Source organism: Echiichthys vipera, assembly GCF_963691815.1.
Source record: "Echiichthys vipera genome assembly, chromosome: 13".
Classification (NCBI taxonomy): domain Eukaryota; kingdom Metazoa; phylum Chordata; class Actinopteri; order Perciformes; family Trachinidae; genus Echiichthys; species Echiichthys vipera.
The window spans coordinates 23918515-23942072 of NC_139838.1; the positions used below are offsets into that span (position 1 = coordinate 23918515).

The 23558-nt window shown below is 39.8% G+C and overlaps 2 protein-coding genes across 2 annotated transcripts; both read right to left on the minus strand.

The window, feature by feature from the left end:
* Window positions 1-190: 190 nt before the first annotated feature.
* Window positions 191-4119, minus strand: tomm40l (translocase of outer mitochondrial membrane 40 homolog, like; the record flags this gene model as incomplete). Its single annotated transcript, XM_083925829.1, has 9 exons — window positions 191-937; window positions 1581-1683; window positions 1954-2030; window positions 2121-2243; window positions 2360-2465; window positions 2939-3040; window positions 3137-3229; window positions 3657-3724; window positions 3903-4119. The coding sequence occupies 9 exons, from the start codon at window positions 4117-4119 to the stop codon at window positions 798-800; spliced, it is 1029 nt and encodes a 342-aa protein (XP_083781955.1). The 3' UTR covers window positions 191-797.
* A 4979-nt stretch (window positions 4120-9098) lies between these two features.
* LOC310955652 (putative ATP-dependent RNA helicase ddx6) lies at window positions 9099-22878 on the minus strand. Its single transcript, XM_083925607.1, has 13 exons — window positions 22733-22878; window positions 19402-20493; window positions 19204-19308; window positions 18106-18235; window positions 17425-17571; window positions 17214-17308; window positions 16964-17086; window positions 16526-16654; window positions 16260-16376; window positions 15110-15173; window positions 14904-15005; window positions 13711-13931; window positions 9099-13621 (listed from the first exon to the last, which is right to left on the minus strand). Exons 2-12 carry the CDS (start codon window positions 19642-19644, stop codon window positions 13717-13719), a joined length of 1470 nt encoding a protein of 489 aa, XP_083781733.1. The 5' UTR covers window positions 19645-20493; window positions 22733-22878; the 3' UTR covers window positions 9099-13621; window positions 13711-13716.
* Window positions 22879-23558: the final 680 nt, after the last annotated feature.

A 23558-nucleotide genomic window follows, 5' to 3' on the forward strand; every position in this document is an offset into this window, starting at 1 on the left:
TTGTTCATATGTTCGGCCGTTGTTGTCCGTTTTGTTTCAACGGAGCGTTTGGACCCGAAATCGTATTTTGAAAGGGTGTTACGTCAGACTGAACAGCCGGTGACAGACTCCTTGAACTCACACTCCAGCATAGACGAGAGCGACTGAAAGAAATGACAAAGACGTGCAAGGTTGGGTTTTTTTTGTAAGAAATGGTATTTATCAGTTTCCAAGAGGTATATATACAGGTCATATATGCTGTTTCATATGTATGTAACATAAAAAAGGCAACAAAACAAGTGATGGATTGTGACATGCAGTACAGTACACTCCCTCCGGACACCCTTCTGTCACCAATGATTCACCTCTAAACAAGCAAACGACAATGGTTTCATTCACTGCACACCGAGACAGACTTTACAGTAAAAAAAAAACAAAACAAGGATAAAATTCAAGACTGGAGCGAGAGGCACTGAACTCAGTGACAAAAACGAAGAGCCCTGGAAGGTCTCTTAATGTGTTACGTCTTTCTACTGCCTATGGGTTTGTGTCAAGCCCACAGTCAACAAAGCCCTGATCAATCACGTCATTCGTTTCACTTCTGGCGATTAATCTTAAGGGACTAAAAGATTAGATGTACATTATTACCTTCTATTCACCACATTAGATGAAACCAATAACATGATAACAGCCGAATGGAGCGGCGGAGTCGATGATGGGACACACAGTGTTGTACATGGCATAGTCTGCTCGTCCAGAGTGAGTCTGTCCGTTCTGTGAAGTCGCTCTGTGGGTCGATAACCCGCCGCTCGGTCAGTCTAACCGATGGTGACGCCAAAACCGCACTGAAACTTGTTCTTGCGGTGGTTGAGGAAGGTGGAGAGGACGAGAGAGAGCGGCAGGGGCAGCAACTTCTTTTCTAACGTAGCACCGACGACCCAGTTACTGTCGACTGAACCTGGAAGAGACGGACACAGAAATAAGTTTTGATAGTGTGTACTGTCCTGTTTATAGTTTCTTTAAAATGCATTTTCAATTAGTGAAAAACATTGATAAAGGCCTTTTTTAAACATATATACTGTATATACTTTATATAAAGTGTCTTGAGAAAAAAAAAAGGTATGATTTGGCACTTTAAATACAATTGAATGACGCTAAAACTTCTGTACTTTTACTTTAGTAAGAGTTTAGATGCAGGACTTCGTAACAAAGTATTTCTACACTGAAGTAATTTTACTTCTATTCATGTAAAAGTTCTTCTTCCACCTCTGTTTTTATGTGCTAATATAACAATTTCTCCCTTAGAATTTTTGCATTTTGCCTCCGGGAAAACCATCAATTAAATATAAAAATAAATACATATCATTTGCATGACTATGTTGCAGTAGTTTAACATTTTGGGAAACAGTTTTGCCCGGATGCAAAAACACAATCAGAACATTTACAGTCACTTGATGTTAAATTTTAACAATGGTTTGTAAATCAATCAACTCTACAATCTAATCTATAACAACATGTAATATTCGGCTGATAAAAAAAGTGCTTTGTTTAGCTTCCTGTGCAGGATGACCATCGTGGTAATGAGTGTAAACACGTCGTACCTTTAAACAGTAAATTAGCTTTAGGCACATCTAGCTGATAGGCCAATGACACGCTGGTGTCTTGCATGCGGGTGCTCGCCTCGAACTCCACGCCGAGCTGCAACTGTTGAAGAGCAGCAGAGAGTGAAATGCTCATTAATGCAGATTTATGAAAACTACCTTCAACACAACAAAAACACACCTGGATCAGGAAGCATTTACTTTATGAAGATGTCCTCTTTACGGATCAGGGTAATACGTTTAGTAAAGTTAAGGGAATTATAAATCACCTAATCTGTTCTTCCAATCACGTTACAAACAAAAGATACAAAAGATGTGCATTGTTTTTCAACTGACGCAGACAAACGAACAAGGAAAAGGAAACACAAGTTACCTGCTCGTTGGCTTTGTGATAGTATGAAGCATGAGCCCCCGCGGAGCCGAGGGTCAATGTGGCGATGTAGTTGCTGCCTGTACAGAGAGACCACATGACAAACATTATGGACTTGTTTAGTCCAACTTTATTGGCTCAAACCTGCTTCCAGAAAACCTGCGTCTCACCTGTGTATCTGCCGACGAAAGACATCACGGTGCCTTCCTCTCCCGGCCTGCGGTGGTAAACCATCTCCCCTCCCAGAGCCAGAGCCGGCGTTATGGACTGGAGGTAGTGTGTTACAACAATACCTGACAGGTGGACAACAGCAGGTGCTCAGCTTCAGAGCAAATCTTTGCTTTGGTTAAGTTATATCTACTTCCAGACGCTCCTTAAACATTTTAGATATAAAGTAATTTTGACCTACCAGAGCCGACAAGGACATCCGGGTTTCCAAGTGTAACTGTTGCAGTAAAATCTTCTCCCTTGATCTCTGCGTCGCCTTGCCAGTTCACAAACTTCTGCTGCTGTGTCTGATGGAGTTTGACAAAGTTAACATTATGATCCGAATGATACTGTTTCATGGCGATGTAAAATAGACTGAAATTTGCCCTCGGGTGTGAAAAATTCATACAGAGGCAACTGTTTCTGATTCAGTTAAACATCATCTTTGACATTTTAGCACTTGTTTCTTATCAACAAAGATACATTATGTCTGCGATAAACTAAAATCTGCCCATTTATGGATCTAACATCATGCACAGAGAAAGAAATTGGGGAAAAAATAGATAGAAATAGAAAATCCTGGCAAAGAAAGAACGTATTTAATGACCTTTATTGTCATAGAAAGCAAAGGCTTCTCTCTGCAAAATAAGTAATAATACTAATAAATATAAGCTGTGATAAAGGCAGTAATAACAGCATAACCTTATAAAAGGCTTGTGCAAGTATCACTTTACCACATTATGTTACAAACAGAATTAAAGTTATGTAAAAACAGCTTTACCTGGAAGGCCAGTTTGGATCGTATTCTGCTGGAGACCTGGTGGATAATCTGGGCGTTAAGGCTGCCGCTGTTGTCCATGTCTCCCACCATGACGGGAAAAAACTGAACAAAAAGAGCATTTGTTTTACGGTTCATACATAAAGAATATATACGAAACACCTCACAGGTGGGATTCACGGTGACTTTAGTGCAGCGTACCTCAGCTGGACCCATCTGCTTCGTTCCGACGTACGTAGCACCAAACCTGTAGGTGGAATCTCCCGTGGTGCTCAGCAGCACGTTGTGATTCACCTTAAAGACAGTTTAAGAAAAGGACACAATTAAAAATGTAACTTTTACACGTCTGAAGCTCACTCTCTTTGGTGCGACACACAGTGGAATTGCTGCGATAGACGTTAATGTGAAACCCAAAGACCAGAAAACCTGGGTTTATGTGAAGGGCAGACTAAAATCTTTTAAGATTATTTTTGGCAGTTTTTCGAGCCTTTATTATAAAGGACAGACAGGAAATGGGGTGAGAGAGAGACAGGGGGAGACATGTAGCAAAGGGCCGCAGGTCGGAGTTGAACCCTCTTTAGACGGGTTAGCTGCCCCTGAAAACTGGAGCTTTTGAGACGTACTTGTCTTCATTTTGTGTATGAGTAAGTAAAAGGGCAAAAAAAGACAGTTCAGATTTGTGTTGGTCAGAAAATCTGATGTAAAAAGAAACTTAGCTGACCTGGAAGTGGTTGCTAAGGCCCTTGTTGACAACTAGCCTGACGCCCTCCATCTGCATCGGGAAAACCTCTGAGAAGAAAGACACAAATGCAGTTAAGATGCAGAAACAAGCACATAGGAACACAAACCCAGTTAGCAATGTCTGGTATATAACCATACTTTTTTTTGGTAAATAATTATCAGAAGCAAAAGGCTGTGGCTTCTTCAGCTTTGACTCAAATGACCTTCTTCATTTTTCTCCATTCACCTTTGCACTTGCGGTGACATTCATCAAATGCACCCGGGTTGGGCAAAGGGTTTTCTGCGTCCTGCTCCTGTCCTGAGGCCGACCCAGTAGGGGGTATGACTGGGGAGACCGAAGGCATCCCAAAGCCCGGTGGCACCGTCAACCCCGGGGCAGCAGCAGCACCGCCAGAGGCAGGTGGGGGAGGGTTGGGGGAGCTGGCAGCCAAAACACTGCCCATTCTGGCAGGGAGCAATAAAGGGATAAAGCAAGAGAGCGGGTGAGTGACTGGGTTAAACCAGGAGAGAATACATCAACACAAGGAGATTAAATCATTAAAGCAACTCAATTACACCGGTTAAGATTTAAGCTGTAGGTAACTGCATGGGGAACTCAAATCAGACACATTTAAAGAAAAGAACTGGTTATTTTTTAGTAAAACGTCCATGTCTGGTTAACACCCACATTTGTAATGTATAAACTTTAATCACCAGCACTGAAGTGTTCACACCCTGATAAGATAAGACAGAACTTTATTTGTCCCGAGGGAAACTGTTGTGCAGAAGTTGCAGTTCAAAGGTGAAAATAACAAAATGTAGTATTAGTATATTAACAGATTCACAAAATCAAAATATGCGCAATGCAAAAAATATAAATAAGGTTAACAGTAAGGATAACAGCGCGCTCATTTCTCTGATAACTGACGATGAATCCCGAGAGTCACCTGACAACTCAAGACAGCTGTATGACGGCACAATGAATCATTTTATCATCGTCAAAAAATTAAGTTGTGAAGTAAACATATTGTGAAGGACTGCGACACTTTATGATGAACACTCGTAATGTGACCACTTTTTAGTTGGTTGAAAACAGCATCAGCATAAAACCGCAGTACAATGTTCAATAAGATAATGTTAGAAATGATTTCCTTTAAATTTGTAATTCAACAAGCAATTTGTTGCAATTTAGCAGGATACTGAAAGTAGCATAACTGAGTGCATGAATGCGTTTATTTATGGGTAATAATATATGGTTATATGGCTGACAGAGGACATTTCCATGCACTTTTGTTTTATTAAACACCAAGTCAGATACATCAATCCTTTCAGAAACATCTGATGTGACGTGAATGCTTTTTTAAAACTGGTTTATATTAGAGATGCACATATTGGCTCCAATATCGACTAATTAGCTGGATCAGATATCGGATGAATGAGGCCGATCCAGTCATTTCTTTTTTATTAATATCATCCACAGCAATACAGTTACAATGATCTAGTCACTTCAATTCTATGTTTGCAACACCTGTTCAAGTTTTATTTTACATCTTAAAATATCTGTTTGCAGCGCACTTCACATGAAAGTGTCATTTATTTATTTTTACTGCTAATGTACACTTTGTTATTTGTTGGTAAATAATAATCATATCTGTGTTGATTTGTTACCTTTTTTTTTTAACAAGGCTAAAGGTTTAGGTCAAGCCCAAGCCCCCACCACAGCGACTTCCTGGTTGATCCAATTAGGAAGTGCCAAAAACTACAGTTCTCTGAGTGTCCACTAGGGGCAGGTTTCATAACAGAGCAGTTGCTCATTGACCCTCATGTTAAACAGGCCGTTTACACAGCATCATTAAACCTGTTTAAGGCCTGGTACAAAAAACATTCTAGTCTGTATGTTTATGTCATATCTCCATGACAAAACTGAAGGGGGTAAATGTTTTTACCGGGCTAGTTTTTATTTTATTGAAGGTTAAAGTTTATGAATAATTAGGGGCACAGCCTCTTCAGTGACAGCTAGCCTCTGGCCCTCACTTCTCCTTGGAGGCTAGTTGTCATGATTAGCATCATTAGCACGCTAACTCTGTCATCTCAGCCTGAACTGTGGTCATTCGTGTGGTTGTGCTACTATAAGTGACAAGATGTTTTGCTCGCTGATCAAGTGTACAACAGATGGTTTAGGAACACACTGTTAACGTTAGCTCTGTTATGCTAATTAAAAAGCCGCACTTGGACCATGACGTGCAGTATAGCTGCTATCTAAGACACATGCACTAGATGCTAATCTGGAGACCCAGGAGGATTCAGGCCGTGAGGGTCTGTGTTTCACAGTCTATGTTTGCCCGGTAAACTGGACTGGTAACTTTAATTTTTTCCAAATAACGTCGATCATCACTCTGCAACGATGTAATATATCTGACTAACGTTAGCCAATACAGGAGGTTTCCAGGCCAGTTAACGTAAAATAGGCGAAACCAGGACAGATTACGGCGGGGTTTGTATTCGGGCGTGGCCTTGTGTATTGCTCTCTTCTGCAGCGGCGCCCTGAGGCGAGGACGACTGGATCAAGGTGAGAGAACAGACCTCAACGGAGAGGCTACGTCCATTTTTTACACAGTCTATGGTCAAGGTGGGGCGTTCACTCACACGGCAAGGTGTACGGTTCATTCATTCAACAGTGGTATCGGATCGGTATCAGCCGCTCAGCCAAGGTATCGGATTGAATCGGGAAAAACTGGATCGGTGCATTTCTAGTTATTATGTTAAAACTCATATAACAAGACCTTGACACACCATGACACATTATCCCAGAAATCCTCCCCCAGAGGAAAGGAGACACTGAACAAACTGTGTCACAGGCCTCAGGCTGAGTAAAACCTCCCATAACAGGTGAAGTGATCTGCATGTGTACAGTGGTGAGTGCCCCTTTAACCTTTCACACAGATCCTGTTCATTCATAGGGAGTTAAGGTAACAAATACCAGATCATAACGAGTAACACTAACAACAATAATAATAGTGTTATGTGACGGATATATAAGAAAACATGAACTGATGTCTTTATTAGAGGGAGCTCATGTTGTTGAATGAAACCTACAGAGTCAGTGTGGAAACCTGAGCTAAGCTAGTTAGCTTCAACCCTGACAACCGTTAAAACAAACGGCTGCTGCCGCTGAAGGAAACTGACGCCACTCTGTGAGTCTTTTTTAACTGCCGGAGAATAACTGACGTGTTAATGTGTTTGCAGTTAAACTCTTTATTTTTACAGTTTTATTAAAGACATAAAGCCAAAGATAAAAGATACTCACGTTGGGATTTCCAGAGGACGATGCAGCCGGAAGTTAAGACAGTGACGTTCGGGGCTCCCGCCTATTTTCTCAAGACATGTTATGATTGGACGACAGACCATGACGCTGAGATATGATTGGCTGAAAACACCTGTCAATCAATTTATGGGCCAGAAGAATTTTTTTTTTCAATTTAGAAATCTTTATCCAAGATTTAGAACAAGAACAAAAAAGACCAAGTAATACATATATAAATATAGCTAAACAATATATATAAAATAATAAATTAAATATATAAAAAATTATATTAAAAAATTCAATTTATAAAAAAACTTTTTTTAAAGGGGCCATAAAATTCGAAAAAATAGATATTTGTATAAATAAGAACAAATAATACATATATGAAATATGGCTAAACAATATATATATATAATACTTTAAATATATTAAAACTTATATTAAAAAATTATATATCTTCAAAACTTTTTATAAAAGTGCAAGAATCGAAAAAAGGTATTCATACAAATAAGACCAAATAATACATAAACAAAATAAAGCTTAACAATACATATCAAATAGTAAATTATATATATTAAAGATTATATAAAAAATAAATATAATAAAAATATTTTTTTAGTAACACATTAACAAAATATAGCTTAAGAATATATATAAAATAATAAATTAAATATATACAAAATTATATTAAACAATTAAATATAATAAAAACATCTTTCTAAAAGTGCCATACAAATCGAAAAAATATATATATTCATACAAATAAGACCAAATAATACATATACAAAATATAGCTTAACAATATATATGAAATAATAAATTAAATATATAAAATATTATATTAAACAATTAAACATATTAAAAACCAATTTTTAGAAAGAAAATAAAATAAATTAAATTCATACAAATAAGACCAAATAATACATGTACAAAATACAGCGAAACAATATATTTAAAATAATAAATTAAATATATTTAAAAACAAAAAATAGAAAAAGTCCCAGAAAAATCGAAGGCATGCCTTCATCTCGACTACGTCACGCTTCTACTCAAACACTATTGGCTAACCGGAGCGGTCAGTCGCAGAGGGGGCGGGACCTTTAATTCCGAGCTCACCGATTGGCTGAGAGCTGCAGACAGAAGAGCGGGTGTGAAATAAATGTTATGAAAGTAAAACTTCAAGGTCAAGGGGCAAAATAAACATGCAATTAATTATAATATATATTTTATAGGAATATACGAGAAATAAATTGTGTTTTGTAAGATACTTGTTTAGTAAAAAATGTTTTGGTTGAGTTAAAAAAAACAATAAATAAAATAATAAAAAATAAATGTATGACGGGGAAGCTGTTAACTAAGTGTATACTTCTTCCCACTGCTTTGAGACATGTAAAAAAAAAATCAAGTAATTGTAATCATGTATCTATGCTTTTCTAGTTGTGTTATATTATTTTCTGTATGACCTTGTGTTTTCTTTTGACATGTTTACAATCAAAATCAATTAAAAACTATTAAGAGTGACTGCCGACAGACAGTCTTCATAGCAGACATGTTGACATATCAAAGAAGGGAAAGCACAGGTGTATTTAATAACATTAATGAGAGCAGGGGAAGGTCCTGGTATTCACCTTACTGGGACACTAATGCAACTGAGCCATCGTTCATTTTATCAATTTCTCCTGTGCTTCTCCTCCGACAGGTCAAAAAATGTGCTGAGAAAAACGTGCACTTTATATCGTGCAAGTGTAGAGATGCTCCCATACAACTTCTTCCTCTTTGCATGTTATTGGCAGATACGACTGCTGTCATTGCGTATGTCTTGGCTCAGGATAAACCCTTAAAACATGAACAAATACACACAGAAAATAAAAGCCACATAACTTTTTATTATCTCGTTTGACAGTCAATGAAAAAAAAAAACCTACATTACAGTAGATTTCAGGGCTAAGTTATGTGGTAGTGGATAATTGCGTACTTGCTGATACATTTACCTGAAGTTTAATCAGCATCTGAGGCATTTGTGATACTTTTATTTCCCTAAATAAGTTTATTCAGAGTAAAATATGTTAAGATTTTGACACAGGCTCCCTTTAAAACACAAGATAAGAGTTGATATTGACCTTTTTATTACAGCCATTTAGCAGAAGTGACTCAACATTAAATTGATTTAACTTGTAAATGCAGCTCTTCCAAACACAACAACATGTATTTGAATCTTAATAAACACAAGAGACCTCCCAGCTGGTAAATTTCAGTTCAATTTATTGACTTGTATAACCCCCTGCGTGTGTTTCCGTGTTACAACAGTAGAGGACAGTGATCGGCACAAGTCGTTGAAACACCTCGTGCCACTTCAATACATTTTGTAAGGAAAGAAAACATGACAATGCAAAAATGACTTCTTTTTTTCTCCACCTGATCGTCACTGAGTTTTATTCTAATGGTATGAAAAGGAAAAACATGGAGTCTGGTTTTAGGTGGTCACAACTAAAATCCAGAAATGATGCGACTCACTTGAACATGGTTTTAAGAGAAACAAGGGACCATTAAGTACAGAGACAACGGAAACAACTCAAATAAAACGGGAAAAGAAAACATTTTTAAGTATGAGGGATCGACCGAACCAACATTTTTAGTGCGCCAAATAAAAATCAGACTGTATTACCACTCCTTCTTCCTATCCATGTTGTAGAGACAATACTTTATCCTCAGCTATTTAAACAAAAAGAGAAATTTGAGAGCCAGTTTAGAGTCTCACACTGCTGTTTTCTGTCCACGCCGCAGGGGAAATACGACTGTGACTTAAACCACCCGCTCACTACGACTTCATCTTTAAGTTTGGCTGAAACGGCCTGAAGCGATGGCGAGTCTACATTAGTGCAGCGAATTTAGAGCCAATTCAATTTAGCTGTGCACGGTAGAAGCATTAGGTGCAGTTCAGCCGTTATTACGAGTTTAAGTCACGGCGTTTACTTTTGTTTCTTTCTTTCCACCAATTTAGAGCTTGCAGAATCCCCAAACCGCCATTTTGCAGCCAAATCCTCGCCCTTTTTTCAAATTGTTGTGTTTTTTTTTTTTAACATTTACCCCTTTTTCAAACAAGTAACCCTCCCACCCGCCCTCCGCACTCGTGACGCCACAGGCCAGAGTGCACACGCACAGACAACACGGATAACGAAATCAACACTCACTCAACATTCATCATAATCTCGTTTGTGACCACTGATGCACAAGTTTATCACGGTTTATTATGAAGCAGATCTTAGTTTGGTAGCTCCTCTCGTCAGTTTTAATGTGTTTGATACAATTGTTCATCAAAACTGAATGAAATTTTAATAAAAAGGGGAAGTTTCTTTTGTTTTTGGGGCCAATTTCGCGTCATTTCATATTAAGCTGATGACAATAATCAGGAGGTATTTCTTTAAAAACAAAACCAACATGAAAAATACCATAACTATATCCGCAAAGTCTTGATTGGTTCAGCTTACATGTGTAATATCTGGGTCACAAACGAGATCATGGCTGTCAGGGACACAAAACGTAGAAAAATAACAGGAAATCTGTCATTAGAAATTAGATGCATGTCCACAAACTTGAGCTCTTGGAGAAAAAAGGGAGATGGAGAAACAGAAACGACATCCCTGACAAAACAACAACAGCCACACTGATGTTTCTGACATCGTACACCGCCAACGGAAAAACGAGTCTGCACAGGAAAAAAGAAATAAAAGACGTACAACAATTACGCTTACATGCAGCCTCTAACAGTTTGTTTTGTTCCAAATCACCCGGCATCAACGCACACGGTGGCGCCAATATTTTCAGATTTTCTGGTTTTGTTGAAGCTGCACGTAAACGTAATAAACACAAAAATCAGCCTGTCAGCTTCAAACATACACATGTCTCTCTCTCTCTCTCTCTCACACACACTTTTCAAACAGTCGTTCGTATCTCACACACACTCATACACGCCTCACCTCACTCACACACACACCTACACGTCTCACTCACACACCTACACGTCTCACTCACACACACACACCTACACGTCTCACTCACACACACACACACACCTACACGTCTCACTCACACACCTACACGTCTCACTCACACACCTACACGTCTCACTCACACACCTACACGTCTCACTCACACACCTACACGTCTCACTCACACACCTACACGTCTCACTCACACACCTACACGTCTCACTCACACACCTACACGTCTCACTCACACACCTACACGTCTCACTCACACACCTACACGTCTCACTCACACACCTACACGTCTCACTCACACACCTACACGTCTCACTCACACTCACGACATTCTCCTTTTTTGGTTTTGCTTCAATGTAAATCCTGAAAATCTATTTCAAGGGGGAAAAAACAATATAACAGAAAATTCCTCCTCCTCCGCTCATGAAGCAAATTATTTTCTCTTTTTTTGTATAATTGTAAACGACTAGTGTAAACAATGAATCATTTACAACTTTTGTTTCCTCAAAAATGATTCGTAACACCTCGTATCAAGATCGCCCAAGTGGAAAAAAACGGATCGAGCGGCTGAAAAGAAGTCGCGACACTTTTTGATCCGCAGTCACGCGAACGTGAACCAGGGTTCAAGAAGCGCTTCAAACTTTCCAGAAACTCTCTCCTGTATAACTTAACACTCTCCCTGGCACTTAAAACGCAAAGAAAACACGGTATTTTGAGGGGGAAAACCACTTTAAAATCAAAGCTTTTGTTTTTGCTTTAAGTACCAGAGAGAAAGAAAGATCCCAGATGCCCAGAGAGCATCTGGTGAAACACTTGGCTCCTGCAAACCCACCCCGAAAACAAAAAAACCCCCGAGTTACCCAGTGCTAAAGCCTCCGTCCCCTCCCTCCCCTCTTCAAACTGCTTTAAGCAACATCAAAAATAAATCTTAAAAAGCAAAAATACTTTCTTTTTTATGTCTTTTTATAGTTAGTGACGCTCTGTAAAGGGGGAGGACATAAAACAAAGAAGTCACAGCTGCCTGTTCAAAGATGCTACAATTTTGCTTTCAAACACAGAGCCCACCCCTCACATTTTTACAGATAACAAAGCTGTGCTGGGGAAAGAAGAAGAAAAAAGAGATATATAGATATATATATCTGCTGCTGCTGCAGAAAGAAACGGACCTCTCTAATTTTTGGTTCAATCGAAGGTCAATGTATTCCTTTATAGACTGAGCAGGTTTCAGATCCACTACATGATTTAATAAAAGCCTGAAGTGGAGTTTCTAACGCAACAGCAGCAGCAATATAAATGTCAAATTACGCCCAAGAGCTTGGCATTAAACCACTGGGCTAAAGAGTATTCACATTGGCCACTTATACATTCACCAACATCAATTTAAACATGATGGGGCTTAAAAAAGAAAGAAAAGACAAGTTTAACCTTTGATTTGCAAAAAAAAAAAAGCTCCTGTAACTGATTCAAAGTTGGATTTCTGAAGTTCTGAGTCTGAAGAAAACGACAGAAAATTCAAACTATTGTTTTGCATCAACTTCCCAAAAACAATTCATCCCTTTTTACGTGTTGATGCGCAAATGTGCATCCGCTTAGTGAAGTCAAATGTTCGTATCAAAGCTGTTTGAACCGGCCTCTGATGCATCGGTCCTGTGCTGTAGCAACATGCAGGAGAGGAAACAGCTCCAGCGGCTGATGGGTTTACAGTAGTCACCAGCCCAATATGAGTTTTTATTTAAATGTAAAAGAACCTCTAAACAAAAGCAGTCTGCGAACGACAGCCGTGACGCGACAGCACGAGACGTCGATTCATCTCCGGCGCCGTTTGTGTGGTCGCAGGCTCACATCCGCGGATCGGTACGGGGGCTTGTGTCTTTAGCCGTCTTCTCGTTTTAACTCTGCTCGTGTATTATTCAGTGTGAAAAGGGAAAAAACAGTCGCGCAGTATTTAAATAAAGCTGCCCTTTTTTATTGCAACGTTCACTTTAAAAAAACTAAACGTTCACATTCAGGATGTTGTTGTTTTTTTAACGGAGCCGTGTTTCAACGCATCTCAGTCGGACAGAGATCGTGTGTGTTGTCTTTTTCCCTTGCATAATGGATGTTTAAATAAACTCAGGTTACTATTAAATTCATCATTGTTGTGCTCGTACTCTGCTGCCTGACAGAAGACAGCAGTGAATGAATGGATGAGTGCACATGGCAGTAAGTAAGGCACTTAAGTGACAACAACAGTGTAAGTGGACAGAACGATGGCTGGTGTGAGTGCACCATTGGAACATTAGAAAGAGACCAGCCTCGCTGCTGATAACTAAAAACTGTCTCCAAGGATGACGGGGTTCAAAACAGCTTTGATACACATTTGCACCGCTGTGTCTGCTTCAACAACAAGTGCCGTCTAACCGAGAAAGGAGAAATACGCTGAGCTCATAGCCAGGATGCATGATTGGAGGAGTTTGGTGCAAAACAATAGTTTCTCATTCGATTAAAAAAGAAAAATGAGGCAGCTCTCTTTGAGGAAAAGATAAGGAAATGTTTAAAAAATAAAATAACAGCCTTTACATCCGTTCGGCAGGCTCTGAAAACAAGTGAGAAATGTGAAACTGAAGAGTTGCCTGAAGCCTGCGTGCAAGCGCTGATGTCTGTGCAAAAGCCTGGTGTGTCCTGGAGGGGAGATCAAACGCGGGTTAGGGAGACGCTTCTTACGTTTTTAATGTTTAAAAGTCTTTAAAAATGATCCCAAAACTTCTCACCTGTTTTTAGGTGCTGTCCTGTTGGCGCCCTGGTTTCTCCTCGATCTCCTCCACATCGCAGTCGGCGCCGGACGTGTGGAACTCGGCCACGTAGAGGCTCTTGTCGATGCTGCTGGGAATGGGCTTGATGTCGGTCACCAGCTGGTCTTCGATGGACTTCAGGTTGAAGCGGTCCTCTGATGTGATCAAGTTGATGGCCAAGCCCAGGTGCCCAAACCTCCCTGAGAGCAAGATGATATAATACAAGAATTCACCAGAACGTCTTCTAACCATATTCATTTGATCTATTCCTAACAAAGTGCCGGTCTCTCCCAATTTAAAAGTAGAATCAACGACAATTCTGCGTCCTGTTCGGTCGCCCAAAGATGAGACCAACGAAGAGCAAACAGATGGAGCCGAACTCATGTCATCCTACAGGAAGAACAAGTACTAAAGGATGTCTTTCACTCGTCAAATTCAGGCACTTTTCAAGCATTTCAAGATGCATTATCAAGCTTTTCCAGCACCTTACAGCTGCGGTAAATTGCATATTTGTACACAGTACATAAGTGATAGACCGATACATCGGACGGCCAATATTATCGCCCGCCATTTGCATTTTTTTTTACGTGTATTGACCGATGAGGGCTTCTGCTTTTGCCGATAGTTTTTTCCTGGCATTATTTACACACAGGCAGCTCCATGTTGCTGGAGACGCCTTTAAGTTCAATAATTGTTCCTTTTTTTTAGCATTTATGATTTAAATTGAGGGAGCAAAACTAGTGTCGGCTCCAAATATCGGCTCAAGTAAATCAGCAGTCCGTATCGGCCATCGGCTAAGGATATTTTTTCAAATTGGCATCAGCCCTAAAACAATCCATATCAGTCTATCTGCAATTTCCAAGCTTGGGCTCAATAAAGTATTTCTATTCTATCCCTACAGTACACAAATTATTGCAGTACTTCATATTAGATTCGATGTTATTGTGCTATAAACAACTAAAACTTGTTTTAGCTTTCCACATCCAAAGGAAAGCAAACATTCATGTTTGCAGGTTGACTTGGGAATCTACGGTATATAAACTGCATTTAAACACTTTATTCAAAATCCAAGTGTTTCTGGGTTTCCAGCAGCCGTAAGAACTTTCCACATACGAGACAGTGAAGCTTTGATATAATCAAGCAGCGACATCATTACGGCGTAAACAACAAACCTGATCTTCCAATGCGATGGAGGTAGGTCTCCGCATTCTTGGGGAAGTCGAAGTTGATGACGACATTGACAGCCTGGATGTCAATGCCCCTGGTGAAGAGATCTGTTGGAGGGAATTAAAATTTCAGTCTCTGAGAACTTCTGCTGCTTTCTGCGTCACATTAAATGGAAAGTTTAGAAACGTGAGAGTATACGAGGGGAACTCACCGGTGCAGACCAGGTTTCTGCACAGTCCGTTTCTGAAGTCGTGGAAAACACGGTTTCTGTATTCCTGAAAACAAACAAGACATAAAATGCTACAAAAGAGGCCAATGGGTTCGTACAAAGACAATCAAAACTGTATTTAAAATGATTTGACCGCATACAGCTCATACTGACAGAGAAAGTGGACAAACAGCCGAGACACCTCCGCTTAATTAATATGACCTGGCTATTTGTATTTTAGATTTATTCATCAAATGTCTCTCATCCATGAAAAGTCATTTTCTGGCATTTCATCTTTACTTAACAACAAATATAGGGGAACATTTAAAAGATAGTATTTGGTGCACAAAGTTTTGAACCCAAACTACTACAGCAAATTACTGCTTTTATCATCTCATCTTCAGCCTCTTACCCGGGGTCGGGTCGCGGGGGCAGCAGCTTTTAGCAGGGGACCCCAAACTTCCCTTTCACGGGCCACATTAACCAGCTCTAACTGGGGGATCCTGAGGCGTTCCCAGGCCAGTGTGGAGATCTAATCTCTCCACCTGGTCCTGGGTCTTCCCCGAGGCCTCCTCCCAGCTGGACGTGCCTGGAACACCTCCCTAGGGAGGCGCCCAGGGTTCATCCTTACTAGATGATCCTGAACCACCTCAACTGGCTCCTTTCAACGCAAAGGAGCAGCGGCTCTACTCCGAGTTCCTCACGGATGCTGAACTTCTCCCCCTCTCTCTAAAGGGAGACTCCAGCCCCCCTCCTGAGAAAACCCATTTCAGCCGCTTGTACCCGTGACCTCGTTCTTTCGGTCATAACCCAGCTTTCATGACCACAGGTGAGGGTAGGAACGAAGATTGACCGGTAGATTGAGAGCTTTGCTCCATCGTCGCACACCATTGCTTTTATCATTGCATTTTATATGTAACGACGCTGTTTGTGTGAGCGTGTGTAAGTGATGGAAATGGAAATTAAATTAACTGAATGAAAATAAAATGTAGGATTAGAATATTGGCCTAAGCTGGTAAATATAATTCAAACAAGTAATCGTGGGAGGATTTTTGTTGCCGCTCTATCACGCGTTTAGCATATTTCCTGAGGCCCTTTGCTTCCTTCATCTCCTCTCTCTGAAGAGTGAAACATTTCCCTCTGTTGTCCTCACCTGCATCATCTTAGCGTGGATGTAGAAGCAGGAGTAGCCCAGCTGAGTGATCTTCTTGGCCAAGAGCTCCACCCTCTGAGTTGAGTTGCAGAAGATAATCGACTGGTTGATCTGAAGCTGAGAGAGAGAAAAATATAACACGTTATGGATCACTGCATCAACTTCGCTGTTGATGACACAGAATAACACGGAGGTTAAAAGAATATTTTGCACCGCTGCATTATGAGAAATTAAAATGAACGGCCGCTGAATGTAGAGGCAGTTACCCTGGAGAACAGCGTGTTGAGGCAGTGGACTTTCTGCCTCTCCGTGACGTAGGCGTAGTATTGAGTAATGCCCTTCAGAGTCAGCTCCTCCATCAGGTTTATCTCATAGGGTTTCTGAAGGTGCTTGGCCTACAGCAAGGACACATGGAGGGTAAATAGATTAGCGTGTGCATTTTAAAAAAAAAGCCTGCCTGCATCACTACATAACAAAAGGATGTTTAAAAAAAGTCTTTTACAGAAGCTAAACAACCAAATCCTGCGACTTGGCTGAGTTGCTTTAGATGCAGACCGCCTTGGAAAAGCATAGAGCAAACAAACACAAACACAGATCTGGACACAGCACGAGAACAGCTCGGTCTGCAGAGCGAGCCAAGTGGTGCCAGGTGGCCCTGAGCCATCGGGCCGGCTGAGTGCTGCAGCAATTAGCCGACGACTCACCATGAACTTCTGCACGCTGATGGGGAAGGTTGCAGAGTAGAGCAGGATCTGCCTGTTCTTGGCCAGGAAGCTGATGATATCCTCGATGAGCACCACGAAGTCCTGAGACAGCAGCTTATCCGCCTGAGAGGGAATTCAACACGAAGCAGACAGACCTTTAAAAACATAATATAATAGACTCTGATCTAAAAGAAATTAAATGCAATGTGTTCTACTGATTGTGAACAGATTTAGTTGTATTCATGTTTACCTCATCCATCACCATCATCTGGACTCTATCCACCTTTGCCACTCCCTTCTTTATCAAGTCCAGGATCCTCCCAGGCGTGGCAATGACCACATGCACTGAAGTGGAAACAGTGAAATATGATTCTCCTTATATTTGTCTATTATTTGCACCATTAATCTTATTAAAGTACAGGTTGATCACTTTAATAATGAGATGCACTGCGGCTTCTTACCGGTCTCATCCAGACGCATGATGTCATCTCGCAGGTTGGTGCCCCCGGTGGTGGCCATGACTTTGACTCCCCCCAGGTGTTTGCTGATCTGGATGGAGATCTGGCTCACCTGCAGTGCCAGCTCACGGGTGGGAACCATAACAAGTGCTAGGGCAGGCAAAGGCACAGGTTATAGAGGGCAAATGTAAAGAAATGAGACAAAACAGCTTATAGACTATAAAAACACATAAGGAGGACCACGGTGAGAGAACAGATAAGGTAACGGATGAGGAGACGAAAGGACGTTCGAGAGAAGAAAAATTGGGGTAACTGTATAAAACTAGAGAAGTTCCGATAACATTTTTCCCTTGTATATCAGATTCTCATGCTGTGGGTATTAGCTGACTGTGGTATGATTATCATTGTGGTAAGGCCTGGCTCAGGTTAAACCCTTTGTAAAAACATGAATGAATACAGCAATGGAAGCCTTTTATTTTTAAATAGAGCAGTATAAAACAGCAACATTACTAAATAAATATAGGAATAATGAACAAGAACTCAACCAGTGAATACATTCTTATTTCTAATAAATTACATGGTATCAGATCAGTGCCTGGACTTCAGTACTCGCTGAAACCGACGGCAGCATTTTGGGCAGAATTGGAGGCACAGCTCTAAATGAAACTGCGGGCAGTGTCTCACCCTGTATGTGGTCCTTCTTCAGGTCTATTCTCTCCAGCAGTGGGATGAGATAGGCTCCACTTTTGCCTGTTCCATTCTTAGCCCGAGCCAGAATATCCCGTCCAGACAGGGCGATGGGAATGCTCTCCTCCTGCGGGGTAGCAAAATTTCATTATTTAGTCTCATTCTGTTAGTTAGGTCGGTGTCTCAGTGGTGGATTTCGTATAAACGGTGTTAAGCAGGGGTGAGTTGCAATTCTTCTTTTGTTGCACATTTTCTCCTGTTTGTTTTTAGTTATTATAGGGAACCAGATGTGTAATTGTGTTTCTGTTTGTTAGGTGATCCTGATGTGTGTTAGGCAGCGTCTTTTTTGAGATTCAGGATTTTAGTTTTTTGTTTGCAGCTCAATGTCCTCACCCTGAAGTATATTTTGTTGTTTTCCGTATGAATAAATTTGTGTTTATACTTTAAGCCTTTTGGGGAGTCGGGGAGTGTTTTTTAATGCTTCTAATGTCTAATGTCCCTAAATTCATCTAGACAGGGGCACAACAAACCGTACTGTAGTTTCATACTTATCATAATTCTCCCATCTACATAACGATCTGTGCACTACCCACTGACGTTGCATCGTGTAGGCTCTTAGTTGATGAAAGGAAAAAATGACTATGAAAGGCTGCAACTAATGATTATTTTCAATAATGACAAAAGTCGGAGCCGTTTGATTAAATCATTTAAACCCCATTAAAGTTAGCCATAGCGCTAAACCTTACGTAGAAAGTCTCTAGTGCGCCAGCTCTGTGGGCCCAACGGTGCAGAAGTACAGTGGAAACAGTGCCGATCGTTCGGGTATTTTTAGACACAGAAAGTGAACTTTTTTGGCTTCATGAGCAACTTTCATAGGAATGGATGAAGCGACGGCTCGAACGCTGTATCCAGTTCTCTTAATACATTCCTGGTTAAGATGAATACGTCTCTGATTTAATCCAAGAAAGCTGTTTGCGATACATTTAGATATATATATAAAATATACTTAAAAGGGCCAATTTCAATAAACTCAGCATGATGATCACATTAACTCGTCTGGTTAGCAAATAAAATGTGACAAAAGAAAACCCGTACCTGGATAGGGGAAGGTTTCTCCCAACCCATCTCAAAGATGCCCATCAGGAGTTCTCTTTTGAGGCAGTAATCTTCAAATTCATTCCCTTTCGTGGACGTCACATCCTACGGGAGACACAGGACGGTTAGGATGACATTAGAAAACATTAGTGTTAAGATACAGTGAGATAAAACAAACCATTATAGAGTTTGACTCACTGAGGTTTTGACCCTGTTGTCTTTGGGAGGGAGCTTTAGGCTCTTTTTCCAGTCGTCTCCAAACTTGATGCCTCCTCCGTCCTGAGCACCGCCGCCTGCTATCTGGGGTGCACCCAAAGCCTTTCCTTGAGTTGTGGGTGCTGGCTGGACTGAAGCGGGTTTGGTCTGTCCTCTGAGCTGCCCGTTCTGCTTGTTCAGTCCCATGACAACTGGGCCAACGTTTTCTGTTCTGGCGGTCGCCATTTTTTCCTGTTTTCCTTGCTCTTGTTTTTCTTCTTCTTCTTCAAAGTATTAGATTTTTGCCTCTTAGGTTTTTCTTTTTAAAAATTCTCTTCAAAAGTAAAAAAGTTTAATAAAGCATTAACAAACAATATTTTCTATTCTTTTTAAGTCCAAAGCTTTTACAACAGAAGTCAATTTGTAGTATTTACATATACACATGTACGTGCAGTTCGGTCCCCTTCAACAGAGTGACTGACGTACAAGTACAACAACAAAAAACACGTTTTTACACAAGGGCTCTTCAAAATGAAGAGAAATTTGCATTCATATGCATCAATATACTTGCCCACAATATAGAAAAATTATATGTGAACAAGTATCAAAGCAGTTCAAGTCCTGAAATAGAACAACTAAGGCAATCTGAACTTGGGGAACAAGTATTATCTTAGTTCAATGCTTAAACTTCGGTTTCTAAATTGAACAATATTTCCTCTTTCCACTTTGAGTCCATAGAGTTGCTCAATATCCCTGTCCTTGAAAAAGAAGGATGTCCAACTTTGTACAAGTGTTTCCCCAAAATCATATAGTCTGTTATGCGCTCGGTTTATTTCCACTGTGTGGATAAATGTCGCTCCACTGTGTGAAAAAAAGAATCCTGAATTCACAAATACAAGGGGTTTTATTGTCCGAAGCCAAAAAGCTTTCCACCCCTTTTGAGTCCTCAGTGTGCGTTTCCTTTCTCCTCCAGGTGTTCGACCCCCTCTCCCCGGACACCACAGGTCTTCAGGTCGGTGTGTGAAGTGTGTGAGTGTGGCCGTGATCAACCCGCCGCTGCCGCCTCAAAGTCAGCCAACAACTCAAACTTGCAATCTAAAAAAAAATAAAAATTAAAAATTCCAACCAAAAGCTTTTAAAACAGATCATGAACAGTTGATTGATCAGCAGAAAACTCACTTTCTGGAAGACTTTAGGTTAAATGCAAAGATTTATATGGTTCTCAATTTTATGGTGTGAATCAGATCAAAAGATCTTGTTAAATCAGACTAAAGCGGCTTCATCCAACACTATCAATGAATCTGCTGTTTACTGTATCTTATCCATTTGGTCTATAGAAATGTTCATAAACCAATCTCCTTAAGCCTTAAGTCCACACGCTATTATGTTTACAATCACAAAAACCACAAAGAAAAACGGTAAATCCGTACAACTGGGAAGCTTCAACTGGGGGAATTTTCTTTGAGACAAGTTAAACCAAAGCTCCCGGGGAAAATATGCAAGTGGCTGGTTTATTTTCTTCACTCTCCAGCCCAAAAAAACAACGGTAACGTCTACAGTGGCAGGTAAAATTAGTTCTCAAGCCATTTGAAAGTTAATTTCACACCCTGATCGCTCTATTATGATAATATTATGTCAAACAAGTCAGATTTATACATAAGCCAGCGGTGAACCTTTTCAGCATGTGCAAATTAAAGATAAGTAGTGTAACTCCTCATTACATGTTGAATATATTATATTCTGTCATATACAGTCACATGTATCTTATACATTAACATTTCCTCCACATTTAACTTATCTGATTTAATTTTCTGTGAATTTTTATTTATTTATTTAATTTTCTGTATCCTTACATCTACCTCACATATATTTGACTAAGAGTTTATTGCTTACTTCTAATTTTTTTTTTTTAAACTTTCTGTATTTATTTAGCTAAGAATTTATTGGTTATCTTATACTGTATTTTTTTATTCCTCCCCTGTGTTTTTGTAAGCTGCTGTAAACTAAATTTCCTTGCGGGAGTTCATCCCAAAGGATCAATAAAGAGAAGTCTATATATCCAAGTGTTGATGTGATGCACTAAAAGAGGTGTTCCTTTCTCAGTTTAATGAACGGTTTAGAGGCCTAAAAATATATATATTTGTTGTTTAGTCTGATAAAGTAAACAAGCGTGTGTAGTCCACGTTTTCTTCAGCGGTTGTTAATAACCTTGCAAAGCCCTCTGGTTTTATATTGTGACCACCAAAAAGAAGCTATTTCAATACAACACTTTTTGTCTCAGGTAACTTCTGATGGATTACATTTTGCAGCCTTGATTAAGCAATGATGAAAACAATAGTTAGTTGTAACTTTGGTAACAAACACAACCTCTCTAGACCTCAGTGAAAGACTTTCACAGCAGGTTTCAAATTGCACAGGTGGAAATCTTCAGAGGCCAATTAGCGAGGCCGAAACTGCCAGGATTCAACAGGATAATATTCTGGTAACTCCCTTGTTTCTAAACGTATGGATGTGGACGGCTCTTGTGTTTTTTTTGGGCGTGCTGATGAAACTTTAATCTGTTTTTTAATGTAATGTCACAAAGCAATTATGGTCGGACTTGTGTTCTTATGTCTTCCCCCACATATTACACTGCTTTACCCTTTAAGATGTTTTATGTTATTATGGAAATAAGAACAAGTTTCCTCAGTATTTGGTTAATTTCTTTCATTTTATTTAGTAAATATTTTATTTACAAGCAAAACATTTGAGCCTCCAAACAAACCTTTTCTCATTTTATAATTTAATTCACTTTATAAATTCATAGCCTTAGTTAAAAACAGACATGAAAAGATATTTGATATAGCCCCTGGCATTAAGGGAAATGTATGATAACAGATTATTACATACACCTATGTATTGACATGACAATGTTTATTTATTTATTATTATATGAGATCGTTGCTGTTTGTTGTTGTTTTTTAATGTGAAAAAGCTCTCATGTGTTGTGCTATATGTAAATGTTTGACACTATTTATATAAATTGAATATTTAAATAAAAAAACATTAGGACTGTTGGGTTAACACTGCAGAGCTAATGCTAATGTAGCATTAGCGCTAAGCCGTTTCACCACTCGCAGACTTTTAACGAGCTTTTAATTACGAAATGTAAAATTATGTGTTGAATTAAGCGACTGCGACATTACATATCATTTTATATTTAACGCGATATGGCACAGGGGCTAATTTGGCTCAAACAACTCCACTAGCTAACGTTAGCTCTGTGCTAATAAGCTCACAACAACTCCGGTGTTTTTAACGGAAATTAAACGGTTTCACGTCACCGCACACCTACCTTAGTTTCTCTGTTATTTTACAAGGGATGCCCAGTGTGCGGTTGATCAACTACTTCCTTTACAATTCTCGTTAATTACTGATTTTTACTTGAAATAAATCGCTTCTATTGTGTTTCTTCTTCCTTTAAATCAACATGGTCGCCTCCTTCTTCTTCGTCTCCTCTTCCTCGGCGTCTCTCTCCTGTTTATCACCTGTGACGCTCAGCGACGCCACCGCCGCCTGCTGTCACAGCGGGGAACTGCACGGATGATTAAAAACATTTAAAAATAAACTACTTAGATCATATTTGACCGCTATGGAAAGCTTAAAACTCAAAAATAATAAATTGGTAAAAAAATATTAGATTATTTAGACATTTTTTTGTTAAAAAGGTTGTTTTTGAATCTTTATTAAAAGCTAAATATTTTTTTTAAACAACGACACACGGGGCGTTTTGAGGGGTACGGACTGAAAGTATTGCTTTTCCAAAAAATTATATATTTAGTCTGAATTAATATTTTTTTTTTTTTCTTTACGGGTTTGACATTGACTTTCTGTCAAGTCCTGTTTCCATGGTAACAGCCAATAGCGTCTGGCAATGCAGGTTGCCAGGGTTGTCTGTTGTTGGGCGCAGATACTGTGGGTTGGCACTGGGTGAAATGGAGTTTACCAATCGTGCAGATGCTTATTTGTCCCAGCAGCTGAGTGAGCGGAGACGAGTCATTATAGGCCAAAATGGCGACGTTTCTCCCTGATCGGTAAGCTAACTTTCATGTTTACTTAGCTGTAACGGCTAACGCTAACGACTAACGGCCGAGGCTAACGGTAACTGCTTCAACACCGCT

What these genes read in the sequence shown, in the direction of transcription:
- LOC310955652 (XM_083925607.1), bottom strand. Translation starts at nt 19,644, where the DNA reads ATGGCGACCGCCAGAACAGAAAACGTTGGCCCAGTTGTCATGGGACTG. An exon ending in TCAACACGCTGTTCTCCAGG is followed by an intron (nt 16,377 to 16,525) that starts GTAACTGCCTCT and finishes TCTCTCTCTCAG; the next exon opens with CTTCAGATCAACCAGTCGAT. An exon ending in CAGAAACCTGGTCTGCACCG is followed by an intron (nt 15,006 to 15,109) that starts GTGAGTTCCCCT and finishes TCCCTCCAACAG; the next exon opens with ATCTCTTCACCAGGGGCATT.